This window comes from Typopeltis vanoorti, chromosome 10 (assembly GCF_054136105.1).
Source record: "Typopeltis vanoorti isolate ZY-2024b chromosome 10, IOZ_Tvanoo_1.0, whole genome shotgun sequence".
In the NCBI taxonomy this organism is placed as follows: Eukaryota; Metazoa; Arthropoda; class Arachnida; order Uropygi; family Thelyphonidae; genus Typopeltis; species Typopeltis vanoorti.
Genome location: NC_143558.1, coordinates 129311703 through 129338809, shown reverse-complemented (window position 1 = coordinate 129338809; position 27107 = coordinate 129311703). Strand labels below are relative to the sequence as shown.

General features: G+C 35.5%; 1 protein-coding gene across 1 annotated transcript in view; it reads left to right on the top strand.

The window, feature by feature from the left end:
- LOC150102788 (alpha-ketoglutarate-dependent dioxygenase alkB homolog 3-like) overlaps positions 1-27107 on the top strand; it is a 146793-nt gene that overhangs the window by 8594 nt on the left and 111092 nt on the right. Inside the window, exon 2 of the mRNA XM_090399397.1 lies at positions 20488-20531. Coding sequence (XP_090255523.1) covers positions 20488-20531 — 44 coding nt within the window. The remainder of the gene's footprint in view (positions 1-20487; positions 20532-27107) is intronic.

Genomic DNA, 27107 nt, shown 5'->3' with positions numbered 1-27107 from the left:
GTAAAGAATTTGGAGTAGATATAAATGCAAAAAAGACAAATTTATGAAAATCTCAAAAAAACACAGATTCCAACCAGATATATTCATAAACAATATGAAAATTGAACATACAACAGAATACAAATATTTAGCCACCTACTTTACTGCAGATGGAAAGCAAGATAAAGAAATAAAAATAAGAACAGCCATAGCTAATGATACCTTCTGGAAAAATAAAGTTCTGCTCAGAGGTTCTGTGGGTATCGAGACAAAGAAAAGAATGATAAGAACATTAATGTGGCTAGTTTTCACATATGGAAGTGAGACCTGGGTATTCAGGAATAGAGTAAGACAACAGATAATGGCCTTTGAAATGTGGTGCTATAGGAGAGCTCTGAAAATCTCATGGACAAATCATGTGACAAATACAGATGTCCTACAGAGAATGAGAACACAGTGATCTTTATTACAAGAAATGATCCAGAGAAAGATGAGATTGGTGGGACATGTACAGAGGTTCAGCAGGACAGAGGATACTAACAGTTTTAGAAGAAAAAAAATATGGGAAAAGGATCAAGAGACAAAAAACAAAGGACATGGCTTGAAGTGGACAGGATCAGGTGGCTATGCAGAAATAAAAAGATAAGCCACCAACAGAGAGAACTGGAAGGATACAGTGCTTCATCCTCTTGCCGAGGAAGCCACATGAAGAAGATGATACAAAAGAATGAAATGTAATGTCATTATTTTTGATTATTTCTTTTTTTATTTATAAAAAAAAAGGAAACAGTTTATTGCAATATACTTTGGTCGATTTTATACTGTGATCCTATTCCTGGAATCAGTAAGGTTATGTGCAAATCTAGTATCTAATCTTTTTTAGTGCAAATTTCATGGTTTAATAGATTTCAGCATCAATCAAAGATGAAACAGTGGTACCTGTGACTCATCTATACAGTTTGCTTCACCTTTCCTTAATGACAATTATCCGAAAACTGAAACTGGTTTCAGTTGACTTCTGATCTCATCTGTATTTGGTGCTTTGTTTCATCCTGCATTTTTGTGTGTGTGTGGACAATTCTTTAAGAATTATTTAATAATTCTCAAACAGTTAACTTCATTTAAATTCTGAGGTTAGTTGGAAACAATATTTTTATCTGTATATTAAGTTATATAAAATCTGTTTCATAATAATAAAGTAAAAAATTTAATAATCTGACTAAGTAATTAACTAGCATAATGTTCTTTACGAAAATTTAAAATTTTTTGTTCTTATATATTTTTCTAATCTGGTTATAAATTTTCTTTAGGATTAAAAATGAAGAGAAGCTTTGCAAACTGGTACAAGAAGATATAAAGAATAAGAAATTATTAAAGGCTCATTTGAGCCTCTGTAGCTCAGTCAGTATACACAAATTCCTTTGGTTGGAAAGATCTGGGTTCGATTCCTGTCCATGATGTGAGAAACCTTTATTTGGTTTAAAACTAAAGGTGAGATAGCTGGTCTTATACAGAGGTAGGGAGTTTTTTGTCACCCAGAAATTCGGGTTTTTTCGTCCAACAGAACAGGCAAACCGGCCCTGTGAACAGACATGAATTTACAGCCGTGAGGGTCCTCACCACATGTCCTTACGCCTGTAATCAACCATGAGTCACATCATGGTTGCCAACCTCTGAGATAGGAGATGAAGGGAAAAGATAATTTATCTAGCTTACTCAAAGTTGACACACATTTTAACCCTAACGTACCAAGTATTCCTACAGATATTTCCAGTGCAATTACATCTAATTGCAGACTACTATACAGAAAAGTAACAAAATATTTATCCAAAATATAGTGATGTTGTTCTACAAATAAACTAAAGTCAGTGTCTCATTTTGGGGTTTCAAAAAGGACCTGTTGTTCAAAAAAAGGACTGCTAACATTGGAAGGGCTCATTTGAAAAATCAAAACGTATATAAAAATCAAGTAAGGTATTGCTCCCAAGGAAAATAGAGTGGCTGGTATATTCTCCATCAATTGGATGTGTGTTCTGTTTTGTATGCAGTCTTTTTTCAAATTCAAGTTTCGCTTTAGCCAAAGGGATAAGGATTGGTGAAACCCAAAGTTTAATTAAACTCAAGAATTCATCTGATCATAGTGTAGCTTTGCTCACATATTTATCAAGAAAATGTCTATTGACTTTAGATTCAAAAATAAATAAAACATTATAAAAGAGCAAGAGTACTGGAGACAGGTGATTCTATGCATTGTTGCAGTTTATATCTGCTTTGACATAATGAGGATTGCCATTATGAGGTTGATAATGAGAAATTTAATTTACTCAAAATGAAAATTTTTTTGGCTTATTAGAACTTATTGCTCAGTTTAATCCTTTTTTTTCCTTGCTTATCTTATTAGTCATGATGGTAATTCTGCATCTGGATCATTAAATCGATAATTTTGCAATTAATTGTAAAATTATTGATTTAATGGCTAAAAAAAGTAAGAAACTAAAAGTAAGTAAGAAACAGATTGTATTTTTGAAGATTTAAAAGAAGCTAATTATTTTAGTTTGTGCATTTGTTGATTCTACACCAGATTTGTTGCGCATTGATCACTTAACTGTTATTGAAAGATATTTCTCCTCTTGATTGTCATTCCATTGAAAATGTTAACATTCGTTCCTGTAGGCAAACTGTTCCTGAGAAAATGTAGCTAATTCGATAATTGATTATATTATAAATGAATATAATATTATTTTTATCAAGAGCATTTTAGCATGTTGGCTACGATACCATTGCCAACATGTGTGGGAAATATAAGGATACATAGCTTTATCTTTTATATATTCCATATGTGGGCATTTGTTACATTTCATTTGCCATGCTTTGCTGTTGATTGTTGTATGGATGTAGTAATATTTTTTTTTCAACAAACTGATACATATTTTCTCTACTTCGACAAAATAATTGTCTATTTTAAAATCGTGTTTTCAGTCCCAATCTGTAATTCCAAAATGTCTATCAGTAGGTGGCAAATACATGTTAAAGCTACAAGTGCAGTTATGAATAATTATTATTCAATTAATGATGCTTTAATTTTCAGGGTGATGAATAAAAAAATGGTAAAGCCAAAAGAGAAGCTTCTGTTATCTGGGAGGGAAAAAAAAAATGGAAGAACTTAAATTTATGTTATGCTTATACTTAAGTTTCTGCTTATATTATCAAACTGGTACAGTTTCACAAAACCAGCAAAGTATTACAACATTCTTGAGCATCACTAAGTACTTCAAAACTGTATGCATATTTATATGGTTGTATAAAAGAAATATAATACAGTTTTGATCAATTAGAATAAAGTGTAAAAGAAAAATTATCACTAACATAGGTTTTAAGAGTGCAAAGGGAAGATCATCTAGAAACTTGCACATATGCATGATGGAAATGATGCACTAAGCAAATATCTCTCATTCCTGTCATGAATTCTTTAGAAAGTCATTTACAAAGAAGAGCTGAAGTTACAAAGAAAATTTCTCAAAAATTTTCATTTCTAATAAATTTTGATCAGATAGATGAATGGCTCAGAGAAAATGTAGAAATTTTAGTAGTTAATTATTCAGATCGCATAGATAACTTATATGAATGTAAAAAATTTCCATCTGTATATAAAGCAAAATTATTCTCAAACAAATTAGTATAATTATAAAAATGTATACAGTATAATTCAGGACAAAATACAGTCAGTTTTTTTAAATGTTGAAACTATATTTTGAGTTTTTCCTAACTTAATAATTAATTAGGCTGGAAAAAGTTCATTTGGCAAGTTTAAGAGGGCAGAAAACAGTGTTGCACAGCCATGCTTTAAAACACTTTCCTTCTTGATCATCACAAGTTATATACCGAAAGTGATAAATTTTCACTAAATCTGGCCCTGTGAAAATAGACAGAAACATTGGGAACATCAACTGCCATCCTGAATGGAGAATCAATGGAACCAGTAAAACATTTCTACACAATTAAATTTATATGGAGTAAGAGAAATTAGTCAAAACAATAAGCTAGCTGTGTATGAGACAATTTTCAAACCAATTTTTATTTGTGGATCTGAAAGCTGGGTTAGAAATAAAACTTTCGATCAAAGAGTGGAGAGAGATCAGAGAGATGAGTTCTGAGGAAGAACTCATATCTGTGGTCTCTTATAAATCATATAAATCAAGGGGAGTGAATAGATGATATCGATGGCAGTATACTATCATATTAAAAAGGATATTAGGAGGGAACTTGACATTGCTGACATTCAGGAATGTGTTAGCAGAGCTGATCTCAGGTGATATCATCACTGGTTTGAAAAATAAATAGGGTAGGAGTCAAATGGATGTGCAATCTCATTAAGCATTCTTATTATTTGTATGAAAAGCATCATGTGGAAGGAATACTGTGTGCATAAGGATGATGTCTGTTATGAAAATTATAAGCAGCAGGCTAGAATTATTCTATTTCCATACACAATTGTTATATGGAAAGCAAAGTCTGAGTATGAAAAGAAACTGGCTCTGTGTGCTAAAGACAACCCACAAAAATTCTATTGTAAAAGAAAAAAAAAAAAGAAAGCTGCAAGTAAAAGAAAGAATGAATATGAAAGAATAACTATTCTAAATGTAGATGGCGTGAAGGTTAGAGATGTAGAAGAGGTTGTTCAACTAATAAATCCAGATTTTGTTAAACACTATCAACCTGTAGTATGTGACATTGAGCTCACTGCTACCTCTTCACTGGATGAAGAAACTCAGGTGTATGAGGACGAGGTATTAAAGTTGCACAAACTGAATAAGAATTCAGCAATCGGAACTGATGGGGTATCAGCACATATGCTAAAAGAGTGTTCAGCTGAACTAGCTATTCCTTTGACTAGGCTGTTTAATATGAGTCTCAGAATAGGGAAAATTCCACAGGAATAGAAAGAATGTATGGTAATTCCATTGCACAAGGGCGGTGCAAAGGCTGATATATTGAACTATCGACTAATTAGTATCTCAAGAGTGGTAGTGAAGATTTTGGAAAAATTGGTTAGGGCTTGCATTCAGAAATGGGTTGACAGTGAATCTTTACTTTGCAATGAGTAAATGGGTTTACTAAGGGAAGGTCATGTTTTAGCAAGTTGCTCACATTCTGTAACAATGTTGCCATTGAACTAGACAAGGGGAATGGATACACCATGATACTTTTGGATTTTACTAAGGCTTTTGACAGAATACAGCATGGTAGACTGTTGCATATATTTTAGAATATGGATTTGGGTATATAGAATATTAGCATGGATAAGAGGATGTCTGACTGACAGATATCAAAAAGTGGTATATGGGGAATGTGAGTCTGGAAAATTTAATATAACCAGTGGTATATCACAAGGACCAGTGCTTGGTCCACTGTTATTCAATCTGTACATTAACGATATTGGGAAGGATTTGACAAGCGACATACATCTATTTGCTGATGATAGTGATGCAAAGATAGGTAGGGGTAATTAAGAATGCTGCTGGTATGCAGTACTTGCAGAATGATTTGAATAGACTGGAATTATGGGCATGACAAAAGGGATGTCAATAAATGTAAAGTCATTCACTTTGGCGTGATTAGATATCCAAGGTTGTATTATATTGGTGGGATTATGCTAGAAGAAACTGATGAGGATAAGGATCTTGGAGTGTTAGTAGATAGGAAGTTGGAGTTCAGGGGCCATGTAGCAAAGATTGCAAATACAACTCAAAAGATAATTGCAATGCTGAAATGAATGTTCACATGTAAAGATAAGGATGTCATTTTGCCTCTTTACAAGGGCTTGATAACACCTCACTTGGACTATTGTGCACAGGTCTGGTTTCTGTTGTGATTTTGATATATTGGAGAGGATGCAACGGAGAGTGTTAACAGTCATATCAAGATTGTGGAATACTGATTATGAAGACATTAGAATTTGTAGACTGCAGACACTAGCAAACAGGAGAATGAGGGGTGATATGATTGAGACTTACAAACTTCTGAGAGGGTCATACAGGATTTCAATTGATGGAATTTTTCAATTTATTGAGGGTGAGGAAAGGACAAGAGGGCATCCTTGAAGCTGAGAATGAATGCTAAGAAATGGGTAAGGGGGTGTTGCATGTTTGAAATGGATTACCATTGGATGTTGTGAGTGCAAGTAGTGTGAATGAATTCAAGAAAGTATAATAGCTGGTGCGAGTAGTATGTGGCCAACCTCGATGAGTCCGTGACTCCTTGGAAGTCTCTGTTAATAATAATAGTAATATCCTGTATCCTGAAAAAAAAAAAAGTTTCTTTTTTTATTTTTTGGTGTCCTGAAAAACAAAACATAAGAAATAATAGCATTTTAGTATTATAGGCATGTTTTGACATATCAAAGACTACATATAATAAAAAAAATTAATTGAAATGGGCAGATAAACCAATAGTGGACTGGTGATCATTACTAGTATTATTATTAGATTTACAGGAAGTCAAGGAATTCCCCTTGACCTTCTCTTAAACTCATTCACACTAGTTGCACTTACCTTTTCCCAAGAAACAACTGGAATGAATAAAGTATATACGCAGGATTTCCGTGTCTTTAATGTCTTCTCCCTACGTTCTGTAATGGAAAATGAAAAATTTTATCAATTGATATTCTATAACACCCTCTCAAAAGGTTATGGACTTCTTTCATATCAACCCTTTTTCCTTCTATCTTCCAGTTTTTGCAGCTCACATACTCTGTCTATCCTCATAAATTCTGCATTCCATAAACTGGTAACATTTGTGTAACTCATCTTTGCTGCCTTTTCACAGCTTTGTTATATCTTTTGAACTTGGAGACCAAATCTGCACACAGTAGTCCAGGCATGGTCATATCATGGCCTTGTAAAGATGCAAATGACTCTCTCATTCTCACATGTCGATATTTGTTTTAACATCATACTTATCCTCTGAGTTGTATTTGCAATATATTTATGTGAGCTTTGAACTTTAACTTTCTTTCCATCATAACTCCAAGATCCTCTAGCCTTGTCAGTTATTCCAAGCGTAATTCCACCAATATAATATGCAGATGGATATATCGCATCATGCCAAAGTGCATAACTTTATACTTATTAACATTGAATTGATAGCCATTATCATTTGCCCACACTTTGAGCCTATTCAAATCATGCTGTTAATGCTGCTGTATGTCAGTAACATCTGTCATTGCCCTGCTTATCTTTGCACCATCAGCAAACAATTGAAGATCTCTTGTGGGGCTCTTCCCAATATCATTAATGTATAGATTAAAACAGTGGCCCAAGAACTGATCCCTGGGAACATCACAAGTTACCTTAAATCTGGAAGATTCATATCCTCTATATGCCACTTTCTGATAACTGGCAACCATCCAGTTGTCTAAGCCAACAGCTTGAATCAACGTATACCACATCAATAGCGTTTGATGTGGTATCCTATCAGATGCCATAGCAAAGCTCAATACTGTCAGTGTATCCATTCCCTTTATCCAACTCAGCCATAACATCATTATAAAATATGAGCAAGTTGCTCAGATATGACCTTTCTTTGGTAAACCCATTTTTCTTGCAAAGTATATCTTGTTTGTCTACCGATTTCTGTATGCGAGTTCTTGCCAACTTGTCTGAAATTTTACAATCACTGCAGAGATATTGATAGTTCAGTTGTTAGATGCATCAGAAAAGAATGTATGGGATTGTCATACATTCTTTCCATTGCTTTAGAATCATTCCTGAGCTAATCCTCAAATTATACAAAGTTAAGGGCCTAGCCATTTTGGCCAAAGATTCCTTTAATATACTTGCTGATATCTCATCTATCCCTATTGCCACATTCTTATCCAGGTTATGCAACACTCTGGAACCTCCTTCTCATGCACCTTTATCTTTTCATTCAATGTAGTGGTATCACTGTGCACTACGTTACTTACACCACATTGATAGATCTTGGTGAGCTGAGCATTCATTATTTGAACTGTCACCTCTGCTTCTGATACAATGGTGCCATCTGCATTAGTTCTTTCTTGCTTTTACTTGCATCAAAACGATGGTATTCTGTTGATTGCCTTTAGCCTATCAGCCAATTTCTTTTGATATACTGTAACCTAGCTTTCCGTACAGTACTCATAACCAGTGGCGGCTGGTGACAGTAGAAACAGGTGGGGCCAGGTGCCAAAAACAACTTAATTTTTTATATTTATATAGTGGATTCTGTTATTGATTTATAGTTATTATTTCTATTACAATAATGTTTAGTCAGAATTCACTGATGCAGTGAGTTATTAATTTTTTAAAAGTGTTAGTACGTAACATATATGGGCTCAACGTATTAATAACACAATAACTCGAAAGATTTGCAATTGCGGGCATAGCTCAACGTACTAGAGCATGTAAAAAAAACAAAACTGTCAATTAGAATAAGCATTATATGTATAGATATATATTGTAAATAGTTGTATATATATTTATTCTGAATGTACATATATGCTTTGGTATAAATAAAATATAATCGGGCTAGAGCAGTGGACCGGCAATCCAAAGATGCTGGTTCAACTCCGGCTGGCTGCCCTGCAAAATGTTTTCATTTTTCAAGTGTTAAAAAAAAAAGTTATTATTTCTATTATTTATTTTATAAATCAATGTTGAAACTTCAGAGAAAATAAATTTTTAAAAAGTTAAAATTGTTTAATTAAGATTGACTAAAATCATAAATTTTATTTTTTACAAAGTAAACATAATATGAACCATTGATTTTGTTCATAATTAAACACATTAAAAACAATAAAACAGATCAACAACAAGAATAAATAATAAGACAATGAATGAATCGCGTGCTATTTACATACAAACATAGTGACTGGGCCAGACTAAACTGGCCCCAAGATAAGCATTGCTCCCAGTAAACAAACACGATTGCTAGTGCACGTGCTTCACAATCAAAGAATTGTGTGTCGCATTATACAGTATTGCCACAAAATACTACAGTAATTTTTTTATTAAACAATAAAACGTGTTGGAAATAGATAAAAGAAATAATAATTACAAGAAACATTTTTTAAAACTACAATTATTGGGCTAGTTATACAAATATAGGTGGGGCCCGGGTGTTAGACGAGCCACCATTGCTCATAACATTTCTGGCCTAAGCTTTATATATTTCATAACTCTGTCTCTCTCACTCTTATTATCTCGTTTAATGAGATTGCACACTCATTTCACTCCCTTCTATTTGTTCTTCAAACTCTAGGGACATATAATAATGCATCATTTAAGCATCTTTTCAGAGCTTCCCATTCACTGCTGATCTCTTTATCATTCAACAACTGATACTGTGAAACAATGATAGTATTCTCCTGAGTTTATCATCATTTCCAGATTTGTAGTTCTGCATATAGTCATTCCTGATTGGAACATCCATAATAACATTATTATTATTATTTTTTTTTATGCTGAGAAGATTGTGTTAATTGAGCAAATTAAAACAAAATTGAATTGTTTTTGAATTTTTTTGTCGAGGCAAGTTTGGCAAGAGAAAATATAACAAAGAATGTGTAATAGAAGGACAATGGATGTTTGGCAGCATAGCAATAGAAAGAAACAAAAAAGTATGTAGTGTTTTTAATAATAACTTCACACATGTAAGAGGAAACTAAACAGAATTTAAATGTGTGGACAGACTTATGTGTTCATCGTACATGTTGTTTATTTTTTAATGGTATATATTAGAACACAGAAAAATAAGTAAATAATTAATCAATACATGAGACTATAACAACATGGTGTAATCAACAGACTAGTTAAAGAAAATTGTAGAAGCAATACAAAGACTAGTCCTGATTTTGGCGCCCTCTATCTGAAAAAAAAATACAGCTATCACATAAGACTAGAGTCCTAAACAGAGAAAAAAACTGGTACTAGTTTTTTATTAAGATGACTGTCTCCCAGATTTTAGGAAATTTATACAGCCATATTTGTTGAGATTTGGAGTGTGTTTCAGGGCTTCTGTTGCCTCTAAGAACAAATTCTGCCTTGTAGGTGTAATAAATTCTATTTAGTTTTCTCTTACCTGTGTGAAGCCATTATTTTAAACATTATACTAGTCTATTGTGCATGTCTTTAATAAACATATAAAAAATAACAAAAAAAAAGTATCCTAGTATCATTAGATAATGGGAACAAAACAACGCTACTAAATATCATCAAACAATGGATTTTACCAGAAACAACAATAGTTGCAGATTGCCAGAAAGCATCTGTTTAAAAGACAAGATATAATAATAAATAATATACTGGTGACCAAAACCTAAAGATGAACACTATTTCTGAAAATTACACCTGTAAATTCAGTTGAATCAGCCTGTGGTAATTTGTATAACTGATGATTTTGACTAGAAAGTGGGTACTCATTCAAATTTTTGAATTGCACACAAAGGGGTCACATGGTAGCAGTCAACAGGATAAAAGGCAAACTGCACTAAGCAAAATCTTTTAATGTCTCAAAGACATCATCTAGATGATTTCATGCATGGAAGAATTATGGGAAAGCTTGAAGGCTGTAGAATTATAGATATTGCCAGAGAGTTTGAAATCTCACATATCTTTGTAGCCAGGCTCCGAGCAGCATATCAAAGCAATGGAATGTGTTCCAGACATTTGCTGAGTGATCGCCCTTGCTCTCCCATGGAGCATAAAGACAGATTTTTGGTTATAACAGCAAAACATAATTGACCTTCATGGCATGTCAGCTTGCAAGTCAGCCCCATTCAAGCACAGGCATGTGAATATCTCAACAAAGTGTAGCAAGACATCTGCGACCTCCACATAACCTTTAAAGGAATGCAGAGAACCGACCAGGGCTTCTAATCTAATGTCCATTCCTCACCTTCTCATGTGCACCCTGTTAGGTATCTACCTGGATACTGAATGAACAAGGATAGGCTGGCGATTAGGGATTTAGCCGACCAAATCGTATTCTTTTTGGCTTAAACCACAATACAAAATGATGGTACAACATGAGAGAATTTCATTCTGGCTGGGGTGTCACCTGGTTAAACAAGGCCCTCATTGTTTTTGCCAGGGAACCAGGGCAGCAAAAAGTCAGCTACTGGAACAAATCTTAAAACACACCCCAACTCAACATCATCAGAGTTCAAGATCGGTACTATCAGCATAAGAAGCCTGAATGGCAAAGAAATGGAGCTAGCAGAGGAATTAGATAAGTACCAGATCAACATAATAGGGGTGACTAGGGGACAAACAAAAAATACAAAAACTGGTAAGATCTTTGAGCAATAAATACAAAATGTTATATTCAGGCAATGACAATCAAGGAAAAGGAGCAGCAGGCAGTCTCAAGTAGAGTGATGTGGGCAAATATCAAAATGGGGAACTGGACAATGAGACTTATTGTGCCTGTGATCCCCACAGAAGGTTCTACTAAGGTAGAAGTGGAGGAATTTTTTCAGGCTTTAGAGAAGCAACTGACAGAATGAAAAATAAAAAATTGGTTCTTGTTGGGGATCTAAATTAGCAGGGTAGGAAATGATTGTCAGACATACAAAAAAATATTTTGGGAAAATTTGGAGAAAAGAGCAAAGCTAATAATAATGGCAAATACTTGTTGGATTTCTGCTCAGGACACGGACTGGTTATTACTAACACAATGTTCCAACATAAAAATGTGCACAAATTCACGTGGAAAGAGGCAAGGAATAAGAAAAGTCTCATTGACTATGTTATTATAATAAATTTAGTTTAATCCTTTATCCAAGTGTGAGCAAACAAAGTTTGCACCTGAAAGTATCTTCAGGACTGGGATAAGGTGGTACAACACTGGGAAACTCGTTGCAAATGTGGAGTAAGCTAACATCACTCCTATCTCAGTATCTCCCATAATGCAAAACACATCTCCTTGCAGATATGTATAATGTTATGCATTAAGGGAAGGGTCACTACCCAGACTAGAATAAAGGTCGAAACTAGTCTGGGTAGTGGCCCTTCCCTTAATTCATAACATTATACATATCTGCAAGGAGATGTGTTTTGCATTATGGGAGATACTGAGATAGGAGATTTGTTAGCTTGCTCCACCTTTGCAACGAGTTGCTCCAGTCCTGAAGATACTTCCAGGTGCAAACTTTGTTTGCTCACACTTGGATAAAGGATTAAACTAAATTTATTATAGTCTGACCAAGTGAAAAATAAACTTTCAACTTCAATTGACTACGTTATTGTTGATAGTGATGTTTTCTCCCTGGTGCAGGACACCAGGGTGTACAGAGGATTTGAAATTGGAAATGATCACTATTTAGTCTTGAGCAGGATAAAATTGAATTAGAGTAGAAGAAAGAACGTATAAGAAAGTTTTAAAGCGAATAAAAGTTCTCAGATATGAACTATAGACATGCACAAAACATTTTCAAGAAAAAATGAAAGAGTTTGAGAACAGGAACCAAACCTTGGAGATTCAGTGCCAAGCCATGAAGAATATATTGATTGATTCAGCCAGAGAGGCATTTGTTGAGGTTGTCTGTAAGGATAGAAAAATCAGAACTCCATGGTGGACACAGGAAGTTAAATAAGTAGTGAAGGAAAAGAAGAAAGCATATCAAAAGTTCCTGGCAAATAAGTCAGCTTGTGCTCTTAGAGAATACAGAGACAAATGTAAGAAAGCTAAACACTGTGTAAAACTAGCTAAACAAAAGTTATGGGAGGACTTTGGCTAGAACATAGAAAATAAATATCAAGAAGGTGGTAAGATATTCTGGAGGTTGTTGAAGAAGCTTAGAAATGGAGGAAAGAGTGTGAAAGGAGTTAGAGATGATAAAGGTGACATGAAAATCGAATAAAAAGATATCCTTGAAGTATGGAGTAATTACTTCGAAAAATTGCTAAATGAAACAAAAAGTGATAGTACTGTGGTAAAAAACACTCAACAGGCATACAGTCCGGAATACATATCCATACTTGAAGTAGAAAAAGCCATCAAAGGCTTGAAATGTGGAAAGACAGCAGGAGTAGATGATATTCGACCAGAAGTGCTCCAGTATGGAAGTATAAAATTCTTATGGTGGCTGCACTGCATGGTTCATCCACCCAGATAATCTGGCAAGAAACAGAAAAGCAGGCACTCCACCAGCTCATAAACGTGCAACACCCCTTGAAGAAGGAATCTATCAGCGAACATCACACAGCTCATATGCTTCAGCAGTCACCTCAAAGGCTAAATCAGCAGAACCTATGCCCAACAGTCAGAACACAGCTGATATCCTAGCTGCCACCCTAGGGGAGATGCTAATGGCTTTCAGCAAGACCAACCCCAATCAGAGTGATACAAACAAGTTCTTAAAAAACACTCAAGTCATCTTCACAATGATAAGCAATTTATAATACACCTGGTTCGAACAACTTCATACAGATCGCATTTTGAAATGCCAACAGCCTAAACAACAAACTCGTGGAACTACAAGAATTTACAGCAAGACATAGAATAGACATCCTCTTAATCAACGAGACGCACCTTTGGCCCTGCGACAACCTCAAACTAAGGAACCACGCACTACTTAGGAATGAAAGACTCAATGCCAGAGGAGGTGGAATGGCTATCTTTGTCAAAAAAGACATAAGATACAATGAGATCAAGAAGACAATGACTACACACCTGGAAGAAACTGGAATTGAGATACACACCAACAATGCAGGTAACCTAAAGCTATATTTAGTCTACAACCCTCCAGGCAAACCACTACTAGTCTCGGATCTCTCCCAGCTCCTCGACACAAACGAAGCAACAATTGTGGCTGGAGACCTAAACGCAAAACCTCCTGCATGGAACAGTAGGAACTCCAACAATGGGAAGAGCCTACGCACGTTCGCTATGACAAGAAACATCATCATAGCAGGTCCCGCCGAACCAACACACTAGGAAGACCTGATGGACCGCTAGGAAGACCTGATGCTGGATATAGCCATTTGTAGGAACACCTCACACCAATTCTAGTTACAGGTAGTCAATGATCTTAGCTCCGACCACAATCCGGTACTACTAAGCCTAGGTGGGGAAACAGAAATCATCCCCAGGCAGACCTCCACAAATTTCAAAAAGCTGAACGCTACTCTCCGCAACCTCACAGGACCCGTTCCAACCATCTCCTCACCTAAAGAAATAGATACAGAGATCAGAAAACTGGAAAGCACAATCCAAGCTGGCCTAGCAGCAGCTTCCACCGTTACCACTCCAGCTCAAGCCATCCTGCTCCCAGAAGGGATTCTAAAGCTCATCTGCAGATGAGCTTTAGAATCTGCAGCAAAAACAGGATCAGACGCCATTACCATACAACACTATCCCCCCCAGGATAGACAAGAGCTAAATAGGGCAACAAACCTAGTCCGATATGCGATCAGAGATCACAAGAACCAGCTGTGGGAGAAGAAGTTAAGCTCCTTAAACACCAAAGACAACTCATTGTGGAAAATGACTAAAGCCCTTCGCAGCGACCGCCCCAACATTCAGCCAATCCAGGGAGAAAGGAGAATGGCCTACCGAGACGACAAGAAAGCAGAAGCCTTCGCAGACGCCCTGGAACTGCAATTCAGCCCAAACTGTCTGCATGTGGACTACTTCATTGAAAAAATACACAGGCATGTCTGCTGCGCACTCCATCAAACCAGCAGCCAAGAAAACACAAGCTACGCTACACCAAAGGAAGTACACCAAATCATCAAGAGCCTCAACAACAGAAAGGCCCCAGGTCCTGACGAGATTTCAAACCAAACCGTAAAAACACTCCCCCATAAAACAGTTATGCATCTAGTGGCGATCATCAATGCGATGCTAAGACTCAACTACTTCTCCACTCGCTGAAAATGGGCTGATGTAATCCTCATTCACAAACCCGGAAAAGCACCTCAATTCCCCCAGAACTACAGACCTATCAGCCTCCTATCAAATCTGGGAAAAATCGTGGAAAAGATAATTCTGAATCGCCTACAAAACGAAACGGACAAGATCGACCTAATCCCAAATGAACAATTCGGATTTCGCAAAGGCCACTGCACAAACCAACAGGTCCAAAGACTTACAGAATTTATAACTGCTGGATACAACTGGAAACTGACAACACACAGGTGCAATCATCCTGGATGTGGCGAAAGTCTTTGACAAAGTATGGCACAAAGGCCTCATCCACAAACTAATAACTGCAAAATACCCACTAAACTTCATCAAAATCATAGAATCCTATCTGAAAGACCGAAAATTTCAAGTTAAGCTACGTGGCCTCAGATCCTCCATGAGAAGCATCACAGCAGGTGTCCCACAAGGCTCCCTCCTATCGCCACTACTCTTCAACATTTTCATCTCAGACATACCAAACACAGCATCAACCACCATGGCTTTCTATGCAGACGACATGGCAATACTGACCAGATCACTCAGGCCACACTTAGCCACACAACGACTACAAGACGTAGCAACAAATCTTGAAGAATGGTTTCAGAAATGGAGGATAGATGTCAACACAGACAAGAGTACGATACGCTTACAAGAAGGAAAGCAACCCACTACGGAGCAGTCACAATGTTCAACACTGATATCCCATGGCAAAAAGAAGTAAAATACCTGGCAATCAAACTGGATAACTGACTCAGCTTCAACCCCCACATCTCACATGCCTGCAACAAAGCCAACTCAGCAATAGCTCAACTCTACCTGCTACTCAACCGTAGAAGCAAAGTCAGTACAGAAAACAAACTAACAATATAAAAAACAATCATCAGACCCATACTAATGTATGGATCGCCGGCATGGAGCCACACCTCCCACAGCAACATCAAAAGACTACAGGTACTACAAAATAAATGCCTCTGAATGATCTTCGATGCCCCGTGGTTTGTTAGGAATGCTCTCCTCCACCAAGATGGAAACATGCCAGACATACCTTCGTATCTCAACCAGACTGCTGCCAAGTACTTCGCCCAGGCATCACCCCATCCCAACCAACTCATTCACGATGCATCAAATTATGATGAAAACGACAGATGGAGACACAAACGCTCTGATCATAGCTTCAAATGATTCTACACAGTTTAATTCGGGCGAGCCACGTGCTCAAAAATTTCTCATTATCAATAATCACAATCTAGCGATGAAGGGATAAAAATCCAAGGGATTGACGTCCATCTCACCATTTAAGTTAACAGTTAACTGCATGGTTCAGAAGGCCTGGACAGAGGGACGAATTCCGGATGATTGGAGTACAGCGCATATATAGTACCCATATATAAAAAGGGAAATTAAACTGAATGTGAGAATTATAGAGGTATTTTTCTACTGAGTGTTCCTGGTAAGATTTAGCAAGTATACCTGAGAAATGGTTGAGAAGGATTGTGGAAGAAATGCTTGGTCAAGAACAAGCTGGAATCAGGCCAAATAGAAGCTGTCGGGATCAGATCTTCACTTACGACAAACAGTTGAGAAAGCATAGGAATAGAACAAAGATCTGTATTTAAATTTTGTAGATCTGGAAAAGGCATATGACAAAGTGCCAAGAAAGAAACTATTTAATACGCTACAGTTGTATGGTGTCAATGAGGCATTATATCAAGCAATACTTGGTCTTTATTTGAGTTGTAAGTCAGCAGTTAGAATTGAAGTACAGGAAGATGGTTTAATGTTTAATGCTAAATCTGTTGTCAGACAAGGATGCAGTACCATTGACAGTGTGTTGCATAGAGGCAGCCTGCCTCATGGCACGGCTTAATAAGGGCGTTCATTCAGCCTTATTGCTGTAGGCATCATTGCTATGCTAACAATTCCTGTTAGCGTAGTAATTGTGGAAAGAAGTTTTTCCAAGCTTAAACTGATTAAAAATTATTTGCAAACAGCAATGACCCAAGAAAAATTGGTTGTTCTGGCAACTAGCATATTTTCCAGTGTATAAGACGCACCCAAGAAATTTAATACAATTTTCTGGAAAAAACCTTAACTTTACCTAAACCAAAACAACGCTCACAGGCTACTTTGACTGCATGTGTACGAATCATTTTTGTTGAAATGGCAATGCCATTTTGCCAATTTTCTTGCACCCATTTCAAAACTTCGGTCTCTAGTTCTGGCCACTTTGCAATTTTTCCACTTTCCATGCGCTTTTCATTACGCAAATTGTGTAAAATCTCCTACTGACCACGCCAAGTTCCAATCATTTTTTCTGTAGGCGGAGGTCCAAAATGTCTTTCATCTTCCCTATTCTCGTGTTCTTCCGCATATTTTACAACCTGCAATTTGTAACTTGAAGTATATGAATGTCGCCTGTTTTTTTCCATCTCTAAAATCTACGGGGAAATATCAAACTGAACACAATTTGATTACCGAAAGTTACCGATGAAATATCAAACTGATAAACATCGGTAACTGATTACTCGGATAAGATATTATGAAACTTGAATAGGGACTTCCCGTTCTTAGCCAATGACGTGCTAGAAGTCACATGAAGGTCATGCATCAATTTGATTGCACCATTAACAGCCTACAAAGACCTTGGAACATAAAAGGGAGTGCGTATGACTTTGAAAAGAGGAAACAATCTTTACCTTCATTATATAAAACGCACCCCATTTTAAGATGAATTTTTAAGGTAAAAAAGTGCATCTTATACACCGGAAAATACAGTATATCGATAGAGGCGGACATAGCTTATAATTTTAAATTTAGAATAGCTTATAAAAAGTTTTATTGTGCAATATCCCCGTAGGTAAAAATTTAATTAATATTATTATGTAATCATTTTGCATTAATGCATGTGTCTTATAATAAAAACAAAATAGCAACTGGAGATATTTTCTTATATTTTTGTGTTATACTCCATCACGTGCAATATTTAATTGTTTGCCTCAGGGTGTGATCTATCTGGTGATGGCCCTGCAAGGATGTACATTATCCCTTCTGTTATTCATTATCTATATCAGTGCTCGGCAACCTTTTTAATATGAAGGGTGCAATACTGCCTGCGCCATGATGCCACGGGTGCTGCATTGCCGACTCCTCCTAATTTAAATAATTAAACTTAAAATTACAATTGTGATGAATGGTTTTAAAATGTCTTTCTATATTACTTTTTTTAGAAATAGCCACACTATTATTGCATAATAAACAGATACATTTGCCATTATAATTGATAAAGCACAGCACTCGCATGTGATCTGACAGATACATGCTGATTGTTAACATGAATATTCTTTTTGTATTCAATTTTTATTTTTATGGTATTTTATATTCATTCATGTGTCACAAAAATATGTTGCAAAAGCGAGGTAAATAAAATAATGTTAAAATCTGAAATCTCATTTTTCTTAAAAACAATTAATCATAGAATTTCTAAGGCTGAAATGAGAGAAAAAATGTCTGTGTCATTTTATATTGCACTCTTTATATTAAAAAGGTTGCTGACCTCTGCAAGATGTGCTTTACATTTATGGAAAATACTAAGGAAAGAGGTCTGGAGCTTGCTCCACCTTTTCTACCAGTTGCCCATAAGACACTACTTATGCTTGCATCCGTCAAAACTTTTAGTTTCTATATATTCGGCACGAAAGTCTTGTAGTTTCTATATTCGGCTGTGAAATAATGTTGGATTCAATATTCACTTAATATGTACCATCATGAATTATATTTGCAGTGTTTTTTCTTTGTTTTCTTGCATTTTAGCACATACTAGTAATGAATGTATCTCTCAGATATACTGTGATCTATGCTGCAAAATTACTGCTGCAAGCTCCAAAGCAGTTTGCAATAATTTCTCTGAGAGCTCACTAAAAATTCACTGCAGGCACTGCGTTGCTGACCTCTGATCTATATGGATCACATTATGAAAGAAAGTGGTATTAAACCTGATATCAAAATTGGAGATGTTATTCTCAGCTCTTTGCTTTATGCTGATGATGTTATACTTCTAAATAAATCTGCTACAGGTCAGCAAGATTCCTGACTAAATTGAATAACTGTAATAGATATGATATGAAGGTCAGCAATAACAAAACAAAGACAATGAAAATAGGCAGAAGCATTGAAAATATCAACTGCTTTGTGCATGGAGAACCTAGAGAACAAGTGAAACATTTCAGCTACTTATGCACGATTTTTAGTGAATTATGGTAAATTAAATATGGAAATAGACAACAGAATCAACAAAGCTGGTATGGTAGGAAGTCAGTGGAATAAATGTATATGGAATAAGAGCGAAATTAGTCAAAACACTAAATTAGCTGTATACAAGACCGTGTTCCAACCAATTTTAACTTATGGATCTGAGAGCTGGGTCAAAAGTAAAACACTTGACCAAAGACTAGAGACTGCAGATATGAGAGTCCTGAGAAAGATCAGGGGCATGAGCAGATGGCATCAATGGCAATATCATATTAAAAATGAGGATATAGGAAGAACCTGACATTGTCAGCATCCAGGAATGCATTAGCAGAGCTAATCTCAGGTGATATGGTCACTTAAACAGAATGGGTGAGGAAAGATTAGCAAACCAAGTGTTCTCTGCCAGGATGGCAAGAAAACGACCCAGAGGAAGACCAAGATATATGTGGATTGATATGGTAAAAAGTGCCTTAGAAGATAGAAATATAAGATCTGATGATACTGGAGTCTTGACAGGTGACAGACTGATTTGGAGGAAAATTGTAGATAGGAAGTTTGTAATGATGTAAATATTTCACTGTACACCCCTTGAGGGTACATGGCAGGAATTTGATGATGATATCTGTGACAAGCAGGCCTGTAATCTGCATCCCTTTATCCACAGCTCATCTAAAGCATGTTTTCAGTGGTGTTGTATCCATGAAAATTGGACAAGACACAAGTAGGCTAATGTACTCTTTACAGATGAGGCATTTTAGAGTTTCCTCCGATTCTAGATGACACTTGATCTTGTGTGAAAGTGGTACTGCTTACCGTTGCATGAATGTTCTTGAAAGAGATAGTCATATTATGGAGATAATATGACTCTATTAATCATCCATTAAGACATCCATTAAGCATAATGCTTAATCATCCAAAAGACATCCACTAAGCATAATGCCTCTCCATAATATGACTCTTGCACAGCAGTGCTAGAGTCATATTATGGAGAGGCATTATGCTTAATGGATGCAACGAGCTACAAGTGCTGGAAAAGGGACTGTGACTAGTGAATGATATTGCAAGATAATTGTTCAATGGCATGTTCAATTGTTCCATTATGCTGTATGCAAAGAATTCTTATTATTCCAGAATGTACAATGGTTTCAGTCTAGTCATGTGAGGAATTGAAACTGATAAGTTTGTTCCACAGAATTCAAAAGAAAAAGATAAAAATTTGATTTTGTTTAAAAATTGACTATTTAGACATGAATACACACACACACACATTTTTTTTTATATTCGAAATTTAACGAGAGTTCTAATATTTTGTATGTTTTTTTTTTTTTTTTCCAGTTTGCTTTTGAAAATCCAAGAATCATGAAGCTAGAAATTATCAGGTATTCTGCAATATATTAATTTAATTTTTTTTTGAAAAAACAAAAAAAACATTCAAACTGAGTGTGTATATGTGTGCACATACATAACGTTTCTAAGCTTTAACTTAACCATATGTGTTTATTGCTAATAGAATGCAATTCTTACCTAGCAGAAAGCTTCATATCTTTAATTGTATTACAAACATATGGCCTCTATATATTTAAAACATTTGATAGTCATTTTTATAACATATTAAATGCTGATTCCATTGAACTCGGTCTAAGATCATTGTGATTTCAGTGAAGAACACTTTTTCAGTTGTTTCTCTGTTGTGCAACTGAAGTTTGTGTATTATACTTGCATCTGAGTGCTTTCACCTTTCTTTCTCATCTTACGTACCAGAAACAGTGCTCCATATTCTTCCTGTGTTTCTACCAGCAAATCATTAAAAGAATCTTGAACAATATAGATACCAAAAAGACCTCTGATCATGATGGTATATGCACAGTTGTACTGTTAAGAGATGTGCTCCTGAACTGACTCTTGCTGACTGTTATGTTTATGCTCTCCACACCTTTCTTTGTTCAGCTGGCTGTTATCCTGATATATGATAGAAAGCATGTATCCAGGCTAATCCAAAAAAGTACTGTAATATTGTTCAAGATTCTTTTAACGATTTGCTGGTAGAAGACATAGGAAGAATATGGAGCACTGTTTCCTGGTACATTAGGTGAAAGAGAAAGGAAGGTGAAAGCACTCAGATGCAAGTATAGTACACAAAACGTCAGTTGCACAACAGAGAAACAACTGAAAAATGTGTTCTTCACTGAAATCACAATGATCTTAGACAGTTCAATGGAGAAAGTCATCAATAGTCACAAATAGTCAACAGTCCTCTGCTTCTTGGAAGCCCACCAGTTAATCATTGACCATAGTATCGATCTGTCATTTTAGATTCATGGTAAATCCCTTAGCCTGTTGGGTTCATATGCCATGGAAAAGTAAAACACATGCTTTACGTTATATTTACCTTGTGCTATTTCACTTGACATTTCTAGTTTTATAGTGTAATCCTTTGGTCTACCTTCCTCTCTCTAATTGAGAGTGCAAGGTAGGCCAAAATACATAGCATGAAATGAAATGCGTGAGTCCATGAATGCAGAACTTACGATTGTGTTCTTCTGTCTGCCAGGAGAACACACAAATGTTCCAGTTTTAATGCACTGATCTCGTAAATGTAGTTAATTTGGCTGTAATTTAAACTTTTTTTCTTGCACAAAGGATCTCATTTCACTCTACTTTAGTAATACACAAATCACCAGACAGGATTAAATTCCTCCCTCTCATTGATTGATCTTTATTTATCTGGCCTTTTCTGTTAAGAGTAAATTGCATCAGTAGCTTCTTACACTAAAAAACTGCAGACTTTTTTTCTTCAAGATGGTAGTTTTCAGTAATCTAGTTACTTACCATAAATCTTGAATCTTCTCATCCTTAGAATACTGTTTGTGTGTTTTGGGCAATACATTAAAATAACATTCTTAAAAATTCTTACTTTCTAGGGAACCATGATTCAGTTAATACATAATCCATCAAAAACTGACTCCCTTTAGTCACTGTCTCACAAATGGTGTGTTTTGCACAGTACAAAATGATATTATTAGTGCTATATCTGATGTGATTAAAGATGCTATAAAAAAGAAATGGCAGCTGCTACATTTGTGGCCATTATTCTGGATGAAACATCTGATGTTATATCAAAATTGCAGCTATCAACTGTTTTCTGTTTTGTCCATAATGGACAAATACATGAAAGGTTCATCGGATTTACAGACGTAAGTGATGATAGAATGTCTAGTGTTCTTTTTAAATAACATATTGTAAACAGAGTTGAGGAATTTAATATTAAGGACAAGTTAGTCGGTCAAACTTATGATGGTGCCTGTGTAATGAGTGGCCATATTAATGTCTTACAGAGGAAAGTTATTGAGGCATAACCTTTAGCAGTATTTACACATTTCTATGCCCATGTTTTGAATTGAGTTCTGAAGCAAAGCCCCTCGAATATCAAAGAATGTAGATTGCTTTTCCAAACTATCACTGTATTGGTAGCATATTTTTCTAAATCATCGAAAAGAATAAATGCTTTGCAAGATTTTGTTACTAAAAAATTATCCTCCGTTGTACCAACCAGATGGAACTTTACTTTCTGTTTAACAAGCACAGTAAAACGTCACAGAAATCACTCATTGAATTTTTTGAGCATATTGTGGAGAATTCTGGGGAATGGGATGTGGATGCTGTAACCGAAGCTCGTGGTTTTTTTTTTTTTTTTTTTTTTTGCATTTCTTGCAAGATTTCAAATAATTTTGCTACTAGAAATTTTTTGTTTTATTTGTCTATACTGATGTCTTGAATAATATACTGCAAATTTCATCCTATGCTATATTGTACTGTTGTAAAAAGAAAAAAAAAAAAGAAAAAAAAGTGCGTGACACTATGAACCTGCTTAGGAATTACAGGGAACATGGATTTGATGATATTTGGTTTTCTGTATCAAAGGAGCAGCATACAGTTGATGAGTCGAGACCTAAACTGAAAGAGATGGAGAGGAGCATGTGCCTGGCAATGGATGAAAGGTAGTACTTCACTTTTGAAACTTGAATTTTTTTCAACTCCTTTGTAGTGAAAGATATGGTCCGTATGCAAAGACGTTTCTTGATGTATTTTAGAAAACATAAAGCATTTCTATGACCCAGTTTTTGACTACATTTGCTTGAAAAATGAACTGAAAGTACTATTTTCTTCTGAAGAATTTGTTAGGAAACCAGTGCATCACCTATTAAAATTCATGCAAGAAAATCAACTTCAGGTTGCATTCAAGGAAATTTATAATTTAGCAGAACTTGTCATGTCAATTCTGAGTGCTATTGCTACAGTCGAGCATTCTTTTTCGGCTATGAAGAGAATATGTATGTGTTATAGAGGAACACAAACACAGGAAAGGCTGTGTTTGTGTTCTAAGCTTAATCGCTATTGAAAAGACATTGACGATGGAACTGGAGGAAAAACCTTCATTTTTTGACGATGTGCTAACACAATTCCTAAAGAAAAAGAGAAGATTGGAACTTGTGTAAGTAAAATGAGTTATTTCAGCATTTCTTTGATTCGGTTCAGAAAGATGATAATTTCCCAAGTGATTACTTTTCCGATTTCTGTGTGAATTATATATGGCTGTATTTAAAAATCGTATCAAAATTCAAATTATCCGCGTCTCCCTCTAGTATTTGCCAGAGATAATCTAACCTCACCAAGAAGCATAGACCCTTTGTTTCTCAAAAAAATGGCGTGCGTGAAGCATAGCTATTGTTCATTTGACCTTTATGCTTTCCACATTTAATATATTAACACATTGTCAAGTTTGCACCTGGGTATCTGTCATTCCTTTATTCCCTTGGAGGTACTAGCTTTTATCAGATGTATAACGCTTCCACATCAAGCAGTCACATTTTCACAAAGCTTATATGGCATGTTAATCCAACTTCCTTGGTAGAATTTTATTTCTAAAATTAACATTTGTTAAGTGTCTGGATGATACAAATATCTCATATGCAATTCACACTGATTTAAAGTTATATATTCATTTTGCTTTTCATAAATTGAGCGCTTTCTCTATCCAATGTCTGTATTACAAACAGCTGTTACACATTTTTCTGTAACTGAAAATTTGAAAACAGATGTTAGGACAAATGTGTTTAATTAGGTCGTATGTTTAGCGTAAACAAATCTTTTCCTCTCCTTGCCCTTTTTTTTTTTTTTTGTTCTTTTTTTAATTATGCCATCATAAATTCACTTTTTCATGTCTTGACTTTATAGGATCACATGCTATTCGCTCTACTCAACAAGTTATGGGACACATATCACAAATGTTAATTATCAATAATTCATTTGCCATTAATGAAAATATTTTTACTCACACTTATTCTTTCATTTCCCATTCTCACATGCCTTATAAATGATGGTTCACATACTTTCACCTTTGAGTACTTCAAATATACCAACCAAATAGTACATTCTCCTTCATTGTTGTTTTCTAATAAATCCTAAAACAAACAGATTGTTCCTCCACGCTATACATATTTGGTTACAATTAATTGATAAATTAAAGTATTCAGTGTTATCTTACAATTAATTGCATTGGACCAATTAAGATGAGTGCTGATGTGCTATGCGCCCTCAAAACTTGATGTGAATTTTGTAGCATGGGTTGCATAAGCAACGCTGCAGCACACCCAACTGAAATGAGCACTTGATGCCACTGATATATTTTGTATTTTTTTTTTTTTTTACTTAGTCTGGAAACCTTGCTCTAGAGACCAAATGTAGAACTTTTTCAAGCCACTTCAGGCTTCCAATAAGCAGGACAGTGGTCTCACATCAAGTGATGACATTTATCTTCCACCCAAGATTCTTCTTTCCTGTGCATGATATTATTTTGCACCATTGAAATATCATTGCTAGAAGCAAGCATTTCAGCTTTATTTTTGAAATTGTATCTCTCCAGCTTTAATGACATCATCTCTCCATATTTTGCCATCTTCAAGAAGCATCTTATGTTTTACTGAAACTTTAAATCAATAAATAGCCTGGGTCTTTATATCAACTTTGATAAGAAAGGACTGTTGCACAAACAACTATGACTTTAAATGTCTTTTTCCTTTTCATTTCTCAGTGCCTAGTGAATAGTCATATTTGTATTTCTTGTGAATGGTTTTGAAATGTCTGTCAACATTGGTACATTTTGGCAGTATTACATGTGAATTACAGGTAAGTCGCATTTATTTTTCATCATAAAAAATTCCACTTCCCACTTGAATGTCTTAGATTTTTTTTGTCCTTGGTTGACACATATGAAGAATCAATAGATTAAATTATACAGGGTGTTTCAAATTAAATTAACCTTGTTCAGAATAATCTTTAGAGAGAACTGGCAAGTGAAATACCCTCAAACATGGTAGTGTACCCTAACCAGATCATGGAGAAGAGATTTTGACAATAAAAAATTGTTCAGAAATGGGCAATTGGGGAAATATGACACTGTGAGCCAGGAGAAAATTACATTAATGTGAACTAGATGGTTTGTGATTGAAATGATTCGTTCAGTGACAAACACAGTTATTCGATGATATTTTTGCTCATTTCATAAAATAATAAGATACAAAAAACATATCACATAGAGCCTACTTCGCAAGGAGTTGTGAAGGAGATCTGGATGATCAGTGGAGGTGATGTTCAATGTGTTGATATCTTATAAAATGTCTACAGCAGAACACAACTGATCATTTGAAAGGTTTTGCACATGATGTGTGATTTTTATGTTTCATATCTGCCAGCTGAGGAACTCTGCCCCAATACATCATGCTTTTAAGGTAACCCCCCAGCACCAAAAGTCACAAGGATTAAGGTTTGGTGAATACAGTGGCTATTTCATAGAAAAACAACTGATTACTCTACCCTCTTTGAAATGTTGACACAATAATTGTTGAATTTCATGTCTGATGTGGGGAGATGCTCCATCTGGAATCAACACTGTGGTGTTCAGGTAACTTACTTGCTGCAGTTGTGGCATGATGAAACTGCTAAACATACCCTGATAATGCACAGCTGTGACTATGTGGGTCACAGGTCTGGTTCAATGGATTTCTTCAAAGAAAAATGACCTGATAACGACCTTGGCCATAAATGTTATCAATATTGTGACCTTTAGCAAATGTAATGGAATTTATTTGCATTTCAGTTTTCTGAGGAACTTCATTAGTAATCCACATAGATCTTGACCTTTTTTTTTTCCTATCATCCCAGAATCAAACATGTTTTGTTAACCTTCTCTCCCATTCTATTTAAGTTGGTGTGGTCACTTTAAATATGTTAGCATTTAAAAATGAACTCGCACATTCTTGGATGCTAACAGGGTCCAGTTACTTCCAGATCTCCTCATTTTTTAATATGACACTGATACCATCTGTTCACGCCTTCAGTTTTTCATGGAATTTTTGAAGTTTCATATATGTTGTTTCTAGTCTTTGAATTATTTTATTTCTACCCTATCTCTCAGATTCATTAGTTAACATTGAATGTATTCCTGCCAAATTTTCCTGGAAAAGTTTAATTTTTTTTTCATCACAAAACAGGTGATATTCTTTGACAGTCTTCATTTTTTTGTAGAGATATTCATGTTTGGAAAGTGCATTATTTTCTTCACAATCTAATGATTGAAGTGGTGTGCATCCTGTAGGCATTATCATCCTCTGGCACTATCATGCACCACATGATAGTGTGCAGCATGAAATGTGTCTCCCTCCACCCTTACTGTCAGTTATGACATGAAATGTTTTAACATAATGAATAGAAATGACGTTTTGCTGACACGATGAGACAGTGGTATCTTTGCCTGCACTTCCAGAAGGGCAAATTTAATGTGGATATTCTACATATTTAATATTATTATTATTTGTCACCTCCAGGGAGTCCAAAGACTCATCGAGGGAGGGCATCCACTCTACAACTCTGCTTCCACCACTCATAACCCATCAATT